At 39.5% G+C, this 11858-nt stretch overlaps 1 protein-coding gene across 1 annotated transcript; it reads left to right on the top strand.

Moving 5' to 3' along the window:
* The first annotated feature begins 7444 nt into the window (after nucleotides 1–7444).
* LOC109861215 lies at nucleotides 7445–8387 on the top strand. Its single transcript, XM_020440770.1, has 2 exons — nucleotides 7445–7673; nucleotides 7783–8387. Exons 1-2 carry the CDS (start codon nucleotides 7445–7447, stop codon nucleotides 8385–8387), a joined length of 834 nt encoding a protein of 277 aa, XP_020296359.1.
* The last annotated feature ends 3471 nt before the right edge of the window (nucleotides 8388–11858 follow it).

Here is an 11858-nt window from a genome sequence, read left to right as displayed (position 1 = left end):
AAATGAAACAAAACCGAATTTATCAAGATACAAATCTCTAAGATGATTTAAGTTGTATAAACATGGGTTAAGAGGCTGGCTACACTAAAGAACTCGCACTCTCTTTCTCTCTCACACTCACGTTCTAGCGTGTAGATTACATTGTACGAAACGATTATATGCTCCTTTATTGTATTAATTTCTGCATGTCTGTTATTAATTCATTGATTTTAATTTTTCAATAAATATAACTACTTTGTAAAATGTGGAGTCAAACTAAAAAATTATTCTTTGTTATCCTTCTTTCCGTATAACCCACTCTCACTTCTTCGTTAAAATTGCTAGGTCCCATCCTTGGTAAATGAGATTTGCGTCTCAGACCTAAAAAGGGACCAACGAGCGAGTGTTCGTTAGACAGAGTAAGATCGGCGTACGCCGTTGACCTGTCGACGAATATAAACAAACTCACTCGACTTTCTCACAGCGGGACTTCCGTGTCCACTGTAAAGAGAGATATGGAAAAAGACGCGTTTACTGTTGCGTCACACCACAGCCCGACCGTATCCATGGGCCAAGACGTAACATAAGAAAAAACCACTGACACATCACTTAATGTAAATTTGCCGAAAAAACTTCTATGGCACTTATGTTATAGTGAATAGTTTGTATAGTAACATTTAATAATAATAATTTTACTAATAATATTTTTTAATTAGGTTTTAATACTAATATAATAATATTTTGTATTTGTTATGTGTCAATTAAGTGTATTATATTGGTTTTTTTTCTGTCTTATACTGTTGTAAGTACATTAGTATATAATAAGTACACGCACACATCGCGTGTATATAAAAAACCACTGACACATCACACCTTATGGAAATTTGTCGAACGAACTTTCATGACACTAGTTGTAATAGAGTATAGTAATTTCTCAGTTCTAATAGTTTATAAATTGTAATAAGTTTACATTGCACACTATATTGAATAATTTAATATATTTTATGTTATTCTGTTTTGTATATTGCTACTACTTATGCTATCATATATATTATTGTATAATAAACAAATTCGTTTGTACAAACAATATCTTTATTACACCCCTTGTCTGATCCAAAATCGTCCTTGCAACACAGAACTAGATTAAGTAAAAGTATATACTTCATCGGTGTTATTTTGTGCTAAAAAACAAAGTTCTGCAACTTAGTCACATTCATCTCGCTTTGCACTACGTTCTACATGTAATATAAAATTGCAACTCTGCAACTTTCTATACTCGTCTCGCTTTGCACTGCATTTTCATCATCGGAATAAATGCTACACGTCTCACAACATTTAAACATTGTTGCGTGTAAATAGTATGTACAAATATCTTAATAAAATCTGAATATAAAATTGAAGATTACGTTTTTGTTATTTCTCTCCCAAACTACAACGTCGCTTGCACTGCGTATTATGTTACACTATATCGTTACACTATATACAAATTATGCGGTTTCTAATTCAGTGACTCCGCAGTTTTTTAGAAAAAAAAATACAAACCTGCACCTTACACTGAATCATACTCGTCTCGTTTTGCACTACGTTCTACACACAATATAAAATTGCAACTCTGTAACTTTCTATACTCGTCTCGCTTCGCACTGCATTCTCATCGTAGAATACAGACGTCAACACATTGTGTGGTTTCTTAAAATATATTGTTTGATTTTATCCATTATATATTATATAAAAAGTACATACTTTGGAGTCATCATATTGTCGCATTGCCATACTGTCATCGGGGTCTGCCGCCATACTGTCATCGGGGCCTGCCGCCATATTGTCGCATGACGTCACTTTCTGTGACACCGCCATATTGCCGCATGACGTCATTAGGGCTGCTGCCAACGTGACGTCATTTCTCGCTCCGCCATATTGCCGCGTTACGTCATATCCCTTGACGTCAGAGCCACTCCTCTGCGTGACGTCATTCCCCGCGTGACGTCATATCCTGTGACGTCATATCCTGTGACGTTAGAGCCACGCCCCCGCGTGACGTCATAGTGACGTCACACCTTATCTCCCCTGTGCGATGACGTCATTACCCTTTCCCCGCGTGACGTCATTACCCCTACCCCGGTGACGTTACGCCCCGCGCTCCTTTCTCTATCCTGTGTGACGTCACCCCTCCCCCTGTGACGTCATATCCCGCACCCCCCTCGGAGCTCCTAAATTAGAACCGGCCTAGTATCACTACTCATCGGTAATTACAATACAATTGTAAAGGTATACATATACATATATATATATATACACACATATATACACAATTTTGAATTACAATATTAAGTTTTATACTGAAGATAATGATTCAATTTATTAGACACACACATACACACACACATACACATACACATACACACACACACATACACACACACACACACGTATATATGCATTTGTGAAACAGGCCAATAGTTTTACGTTTTGAGACACAAATATTCAAGGGAAGTATTGACATTATCGATACGACGCAGTTGTGGATCAGATGATTGCTACAGTTAGTTAGGACGGCGCCCGTTAGCGCTACTTACCGCTAGGAAATACCGTCCCTCTTACCCCCAGCCCCCCGCGTCTACGAAACGATTCAGTGACAGCGACTGTACTCTATCGTCCGTAAACAAGTACCTGGCGACAGTGGAACCTGTAAAAAATAAGTACTTTAATTAAAAATGTTTAAAATTTCGGTCACAACCTAACCTTGTCACCGACGGCCATAGAGACGTGTGAGAAGATGATACAGGAGCAAGAACCAGCCAAAATCCAGCAAAAACCTGGATAAACTACCTTATTGGCTGAGAGAAATCGACCAATGAACAACGAGGAAGTGCCAAAAGGATCGCACGCGGATTCTACCAACAAGGAGCGTGTGGACGGCACGTAAAAGGGCACCGTTGTGCCAAAAAGACTAAGTTTAATGGACTTTAAGTGTCGAAGAAACCTTAAGCCGCGTTGTGACGCTGAAAATGTGAAAAGAGCGTTGCGGGTAAAACCGACTTAAGGCGCGCATAGTGTTATGCGCACTGGACGTGCGCAGATGACGAAAAAACCAACTTAAGTCTAAAGTGCAATTTTTGTTTTATTTTATTAATTTTCAGTTTGTACATGCGCGTCGCACTTCATTTATTATATTTTATCTAGTCATATACATATGTGATGATTTTAAGGATTTTAATCAGAATTTGAAAAATCCGAATTTTTGTTTTGTATTTATAGCGAAAGATATTCGGATATAGCCCTAGTTATTTTAAGTTTTGTGTAACTTTAGATTTTTGTATGTTGAGACCTGAAAAGGTAAAGTATTAAGTAAGCCCAAAAACGGGGTGTTAAAGTCACACACACACACATGCAGATACATGCACACACACATACATACACACACACACACACGCAAACAAACACATATTATCCAAAAAAGAGATGGACAAGTTATCATCTCTGGAATAACATTAACATTGAACACACCCGTTGAGGGAGAGATGGCGTTCGCGTACAGCTGGGCTAGGCCTAAGGAAACCTGCGCGAACGTGATCAAGGAGAAGTTGAAAAAGTGATCTACAAGTTTTCGGGACAAAATGGCGTGTTCGGGGTTCTCGATCACGAAATAAAAAAGGCTTGTACACTTGAGACGTGCAATACGTAAAACACGCGTATTTTAACTAGCATCAGTGTATTCATATGTAAGAGTATTTACTCGATAAGTAAATGTGAGTGTTTATTACCTGACCTGGACAGTTCTATCCTGGGCGTTGACCTGAACATAAAGGAACAGGGGACCATATCTGAAGGGCAGGAAGGACGATGGTGCTCTTTCGTCCCTAAACAAGGCACCTGGCGACCGTGATACCTAAACAAGTGAGTACTCATAACAAATGTGCTCAAATCTCCGGCTACAACCTAACCTAACCTTGTCACCAGAGCCGGAGGCTCCAGCTACGGATCGAACGGTGCGTAGTGAAGAACACCCGGAGGACATAAGAGGAGCCTTAATAAGCGCTCAGCTAGCGCACGAGAGGGCGGAACTCCGGAAGGAAGCCAGTTATTGGGCGAGACGCGTCCTAGAGGAGATCGTGGACAGCGTTGGACCAACAGCAAGGACCTGAAAGAGAAAAAAGGACTTGTTAAGTTTAAGAACAAAGTTTTAGCTTAAGTGGTTGACTAGTATGTAAGAGTTCGCTCAACAAAGGCGAGACTAGTCAGACATTTATCTTGTAACTAAACACATATTTTATCGTATAATAAGCAAACAACCCTGCATAATGGGGATTATTATCGAAAGTGTTGTAGAAAGGTAAAGCGACGTAACACAGTGAAGAAATACCTTAGCGAAAGGGTATTGTGTTACCAGAAGGGTGGAAACGTTTTGTAAACGCCTTAGCGCGTGTGATGTTTTGTTTTAAGTTATTGTTACTTTTGCGTTTTGTTTCTTTCCTCATTTTAGTTTAGAAGGGACGTTGAACGTTAAGTACGGATTAGTTTATTTTCGTTTTATTTTGCTAAAACCTGTGGAAAAGAGGTACGGGTTGTTTTGTGGTACTTAACGTGTGTGTCGCGTTTAAAAGTAGACACGGTGTTACGGAGGCGAGCTAAACAAACCAAAGGTCTAAGTATGTAGTAATGTGAAACACCGAGAGTTAACAGTAAAGTCAAGTTTTGAAAAGTTTGTTTTAAGAGAAAGCAAATGGTTGGCAATAACCCGGTAGGCGTTACAGTGCGTATGAACGTAGTTTTAGTAGTTAATCCAAAGTTTTAGGTTTTTCATAAACTAACTACTTAAGGAAAAATTTTGTTATCCTGCGAAGCGGAAGGCGAAGTAAAGTTGAGGCATAATAAAATTTCCCCTTAATTAGTTAAGTAAGATAATTTGTTTATTTAACAAATTATCGGCCCGGATTATTGCTACCTATTGTAAAGAGGTCGTGGAAATGTTGTAGAGTTTGTTTAACTCGCGCCCGGGAGAAATTCCCCGGTTCTAGGAAATTAGGTGTACGAACACACCTTAAGGCGCGTCTAGCGTGCACCTATGTGGGCAGTGGCTTAAAGGCCGTGAAGGAACGACCACCATCTTGGTTCAGCAGTCTCACACGGAACCTCGTGCGGAACGGATGCGATATCTAAACCACGTACGAAAAACAAGTTCCGGGAGCTCGTTACTAGCGCTAAATAATAGTTATAAGTGCGTTAAACAATCCGCTAAGTTAACAGTAAGTGTAAACTTTGAGAGAAATAAATATACTCGTTATTTTATATATATATAACCAAAATAAATAAGTGTTGTGGTTATTCGTGCAAGTGCACGTGAATCCTGCCATTCCCAAGGATCCCGAGGGTTGGAACATCCCCGCAGACGGACGGAGGGCAGCCACCCTTGTTGCTAGGCGGTGAAAGCAACTGGCGACCGTGAAGATCATCCGAAAAAGTAAGTCCTTGACCAATTATCAGCCTAACCCCGGTCACAACCTAACCTAATCTAACCTTGCCACCGTACCCAGGAGGGGACAGGTGCGCGGCTAGGATTAGTACGGAGAAAGCAGTAAAACAACCAGTGGAGTCGAGAGAGACCGCATTGGCCGAAATGGAGGGGCCAATACGAATGGGAAGAAGAACTGCGCGGGACACCAGAAGGTGCCAGGAGCGTGGACAACACGTGAAGGACTGGCGGAATGCTGCGGAGTTAGTTTTGTAAGTTTTTGAAAGGCTATGTGTAGGCCTAAGTGACGGCAAAGTCACTAGTAAAATCGTTAATTTTGGTTTTGTTTATTTGGTTACGGTCACTGTTAAAGTTTTATTTGTTGTTTTGTTTATTTTATTGTATATTAATAAAGACCGTAGATGGTCAAAAAAGGCGTTTGAAGCATGTTTCAGTTGACCGTTGAAAAGTAACTAGGGAAAATTTCCTAAAAAGAAAAATTTTGAGTTTTGTCATTTTCTGGTAGGTGGGTGGATATAACCTACATAGAAATCAAGTTTTCGTAATTTTGTGTAATTTTTTTTGCCTTTTAATTTTTGTCAAATGGCGAAAATCAGTGGTAGGAGTGACCCGCAAGGGCAAACCAAAGAAAGGGGAGCGCCTTTAGTCAGGCTGAGTGGCAACCGACACACACAAACACAAACAAGTTCACTCCACAAACACATTCATCTCACAATGCACAAACAGCCGAAAAAGAAAACCGTTCACCAAGCGACCAATAGTATCGACGTGACGTCTAGGGACATTTCAAGACAGTCGAAAAGACACCTTTAACACTTGTAAACCAATGGATGGGACAAAACAGAGCATTTAGAACAAGATCTGGAATCTAGGGATTTCCCCTAAACTGACAAAAAACATCTACGACAAACGAGACAACGCAGAGACATTAAAAGACACCACACCGTAACAGTTACATAAACATACACACAATTAAGGTGCTTTTTCATGCTGTCGCTTGTCGCTCATTTTTAGCGATAGAATGATTACGTGACTGAACATATCGCTGTCTTAACTTATCGCTCATAAAAACAAAAGTAGCGCGACAGAATACAGTGATTTATTATTAATATAACCTAATAAATATTAAATGCCAAATGTAAGAAGAAGAGCTTGATTACAAGAAGGAGAGTTGGGTATATCTATTGGAAATTAAGGCAAAAGGTGAAAAATATTCGAAATGTCTTACAAATAAAATATACAGAATGGATTTTTGAATGTATAAATCTATATAAAATTTGGTATAGAAACGTGCAGCGTCGTCAAAAAGCAACAGCTGCGTGTGTTATGACAGTAGAAGAAAAGCAACAAAGAAAATACAAGAGAAAATACGCTACTGGATAAATCCAATTTTTCAAGCTCATCACAAATCTGATTTTTTTCATGTATCCCGCTGTAATCTCACAGATGAACAATTTAAAAACTATTATCGTATGACTGCAACTCAATTTGAGCAATTATTAGATTTAGTGGCTCCTGTACTTACAAAACAAACAGTTATTCGCGGACCAATATCTGCAGCTGAGCGATTATCTATTACATTAAGGTAAATATTGTTGGGAAATCAAGTATAGTGAGGTAATAGTCTTGTTAGGACATTTGTGAAGAAAACACATAGATCGTCGATGTATTATTCTGAGAGAGAGACAATACTGCGAAATTATGTGCATAATAACACTCTCTGCTTTGTCGGTTCCGGCTACGATGCAAGGTCGCGTAAGATACTGCATGTAGCGCAACCTGATACCGACACTGACGCCGCCAATAAACGATATGTAGATATGTGTGTCACAAGTGTAAATGAATGGCAAGAGACACGTGAGAGAAAAATTATCGCATTGCACCAAGACGTGCAAGCGTTGCGCGACGCTATAAAACACATTCAGCGTACACTTCAATATCTATCAAACAAGAATAAAACGACTGACACAGTAGACATATAATAAGACAGCTATGGCGACGAATCATGCTACAGTCGAAAAACAACGTCTCGTAGAAGAATTGCATGCTCCGGCAAGAAGAAATTTTCCTCGTAGACGCGTTATCGTACGCAAGTACGACGATCTCTGGCAAGCAGATGTGGTAGAAATGCGTCCGTATTCCCGCTTAAACAGAGGCTACCACTACATACTTACGGTTATCGATGTGCTGAGCAAGTATGCGTGGGCTATACCGCTTAAGAGTAAGAGTGGACACAAAGTCGTCAAAGCTTTTGAAAGGAATATTCCGAGATAACAAGAGATGTCCGCACAATTTGCAAACTGATCGTGGAAAGGAATTCTACAACACAGATTTACAGACATTGATAAACAAGCATAGCATCAATCATTATTCCACATATTCGGTTATGAAGGCTTTGATTGTGGAACGATTCAACCGCACTTTGAAGAACGACATGTGGAAACAATTTACACTTAATGGATCCTACAAATGGATCGACATACTACCGCGTCTCCTTATGGAGTACAACGCGAGAAAACATCGAACTATCGGTATGCGACCTATCGATGTTACCCCCGCAATCGCCGATAAGCTCTTAACCACAGTGTACAGCAACGTCAAGGTCGCAGGACCAGCACGATTCAAAGTGGGTGATCCAGTACGCGTGAGCAAATTTAAAACCTTATTCGATAAAGTATATACACCAAACTGGACGACTGAAGTATTTAACATCAGTAAAATACAAACGACCTATCCCGTGACGTATCTGCTTGAGGATTCACGTAGACAATTTGTTGCTGAAGGATTCTACGAACACGAACTACATCGCGTTGCAAATCCAGAAGTGTATCTCGTTGAAAAAGTGTTGCGCAAGAAAGGCGACAAGGTTTATGTAAAGTGGCTGGGATTAGACAAATCACACAACTCTTGGATAAATAAAACTAATGTATTGTAAACACACTTTTAGAAAACTTGGATAATGAAAACTAATGTATTGTAAACACACTTTATAAAAAGTTTACCATTATATAAATTAAAGTTATACCTAAGTTACAACATATATACATAATTATTATTACACGTAGTAATTGACAATATATATATAATCTATATTATACACGATTTTTTTGTCATACTTTGTAATGTCCCCATGGCAACGTTTCGGTAGAATCGGGTACCATATACCGCTTATTGTCGTATGGACTTAGAGCAAGTTTCGATTCGGACACAGTGTATACTTCGTGTAGCTTTGATCGTATACACGACTATCGACGCACTTTTTTGATTTCATCATTCAAACATTGTTTGTACTCGTCAAACGTTAATGTTCTCGCTATGACGCTACTCTTTACACCTTTAGCCTTTTTCGTGTCTCTTTTTCCATCTACCTTTAATGCATATATTTTTGCTCTAAGTCCGACGAATTCAGTCATTATCATTCCATTATTTTCATCCTTTATCAATCCTGGAACTTTTTTGTTGACGCGTGGCATATCATATACGTTATCAGCCGGATAATCACTTGTATCGAACCGAGCGATGTCACGTTTCATGATATCGTACACGTTCTTGCATTCGATGACATAAATGAGACTGTCTGTGTCGGTGTACATAATTTTACATTTTTCTTGGTACAGAGGTGCCATGTAATCGTGGTGAAATTCGTACAAACACGTCTTGGATATGTCTAATATACACATNCNCACATAGATCGGTTTGTTGAATTTNACCTCGAGTTTACGCAATTCAACTGCAATAAAATTTTCAGAAAAGACGCTTCGGCTGTGAAAATTTGGTTAGGAGATCAATGTTTCCGCACCGTATTTTCCATCCCACTTTGTTACGAGTTTCATATCTACATGGTTACGCATATTTTCCATAGTTTTACCGAAAACTGCATTATTCATCAATTTGTACAAATTTTTCTCAAAATCGTTGGTAGCGGACGTTCGAAATTGTGTATTTAAGTCAATGTAACTGCGGAGCCACGGAGATTGTGCGAATTGTAATATGCAATGAATCTTTGTAATACGAAGACCATGTCGCACACATTGTTGCAAGGCGCGATAATGAATAATATAACGCGATGTATCGTGTAGTGTTGCAAGCAGCTTCTCCTGCCGCTTGCCAGGCGGCTTATCCCGCGTCGGGCAGAATGGTAGATCAGCATGCGCGTCGTACAATTCACGAGGATACTCAAAGTCGACTTCAAGAATGTAACCGGTATCTGAGGTTAATGTCATAGACATCACGTCGACACTCCAGAAGTTGTCTACCCATTGGAATGCGGCATACGGTAGCGGCTGACACATTGCCCACCCGTACAAGTTATTTATATCATAGTACATAAGATACGACGTTGGTTTTGATGAGTNGTAAGTCTGCATGTACTTGTTATTAGCGTGCGCGTATCTTGTGCTGCATTGACTAAGACCACCGCGTATACCGCGTTCGATAAACATAACCATATCAACGTCTGTAAGTCAAACGTTATACCTGTGTGTTTCAGCATAGCGTTCCACGTATACTCGGGTAAAGTATAATAATGCGGGATCTAATCCGTAACTTCAAACACAACTTTCTCGAAAATTTTTAAATATATCAGCCAGTAATAAAACATCTGTTTTTAAATATAAATCGCTGTATTCACTTAATGTGCAAATAGAAAATCGTTGCCAGATGTCTACAGCGTGTGCATATTCACTCTCAGATATCGTTTTACCGGTCAGAGAACTGTAAAATGACTCGCGCTGTGGTAAACGCTGCTCCTGCAACTTGTCGACACAGTCTACGTATTCGTATGGAAAGACCCCTTTACGCGTTAATAACTTTAAATTTTCGACGGATAAATTTCTAAATTCTGATTGTAAAATTTTTAACTTGTCTTTATNAAGATACGACGCCAGTTTATCGAGACTAGCACTGAGAAATTTGTACGAATCGATGAATTGCAACTCTATATTGTANTCCTTTGGATTGTGTTTTTCCGATTGCGCCACGTTCTTGAAAAAGGATATATATCTCTCCTTGTTAATAGGCAGAACAGTAACTTTTCCTTCCAACGCAGTTGCAACCTCTTTAATAATAAAGTGTGCATCGTATCCGGATAAATTATGAAAAATTACTGGGATACAGTGTGAATTTTTATAATTTAAGTTGCAGTTGGAGTGCGCGGGACCTCTGTATTTACCATTTAGATGACAATGATTGCAAACTCTTATGTCGTTTGCCGCGAATGGTTTTTCGCACACGTGACAGTGACTCGCGTTACGATAAGCTGACCTTTGTTTTTCCGTTAACGTTTCCATGGACACATTGGTAGATAAAAAAGTTTTTATTTGATTAGCCAATTCTGTGAGTTCATCGACGAACCATGCGATGCAATCTTCGCCGCGACGATACCGATAAGCAGAGAAGGAATTGTTGTATGAGCAGCGGACATAATATCCTATGCTGAACGCCTTGTGATGTTGATACGCATAGGATGTTTGCTGTTGCGTCTCTCCATCAGTCTTGTGTAATATGCTCTCAAGGTCAGCGTATACTACAAACGGGAGACGTTCTTTCTTGCTGAGGTTGCTAAAACTGAGCCATTTGTTCTCTTCTGTCGGTAATCGGATTGCGCAGGTGTTCATTTTTCCACAATCTACGGTGTGGACATTCAACTTGTCCAGAGAATGGAAGCAGTGTAAACATCTGCAAATATATAATACATTATTTTTCAATTTATCACACATCCTATATACATACAACGCAAGCATATACCTGTCGCAAATATATTTTTTGTGTTCCTTTTTACTTAATTGTGCGCTCACGAGTCGAGACAGATTCTTTATACACGCAAAGTGCCCACGATTAACGTCTCGTAAATCCGAAACGTAAAGCAATTTGACGTGCTTCTCTCTCTTTTGCTCTGTGAGTCGTATTAGAAGGATGACAAGTTTGTTTTTTTTCTTATTTCTCATCAATTCCGTACTGTACACGTTTACAGAGATTTCGTTGAGCCGTTCAAATTTTGGTATTTGGTGTACACTTATTGGACACTCAATATCCTGAAGATTCAGCACTGTCGTATAGTGGGGATACGATGATGTGCGTTCTACATTTCCTGCAGCAGGATAAAGAGCGGCGACCACCGACCATGCAAAGCATGCATTGTCCTCGGATAGCACGTTAATCACCACTCTCTTAAACTTAACTTCTGGCGGCAAATTTATATGACATCCTGCGCGCAATGGATTGTATTTGTTCACGTTTACAGTTAAATTCAGTATACGTGACAAGGCCCATCCGCTATTGCGTTCTTGGAATTTATCTAAGGACGCTAACGTGGATTCTATAACGTATTGCTCCTACCACGGGTGATACTCTATTGACCACAGTACGATTCGACACCGCTCGATTCGACACAGATTTATTCGACACC

Source organism: Pseudomyrmex gracilis, unplaced genomic scaffold, assembly GCF_002006095.1.
Source record: "Pseudomyrmex gracilis isolate BER0280 unplaced genomic scaffold, ASM200609v1 scaffold_641, whole genome shotgun sequence".
NCBI classification, from domain to species: domain Eukaryota; kingdom Metazoa; phylum Arthropoda; class Insecta; order Hymenoptera; family Formicidae; genus Pseudomyrmex; species Pseudomyrmex gracilis.
Note: the sequence above shows the minus strand (reverse complement) of the source record. Positions and strands in the feature narration are given on the sequence as shown.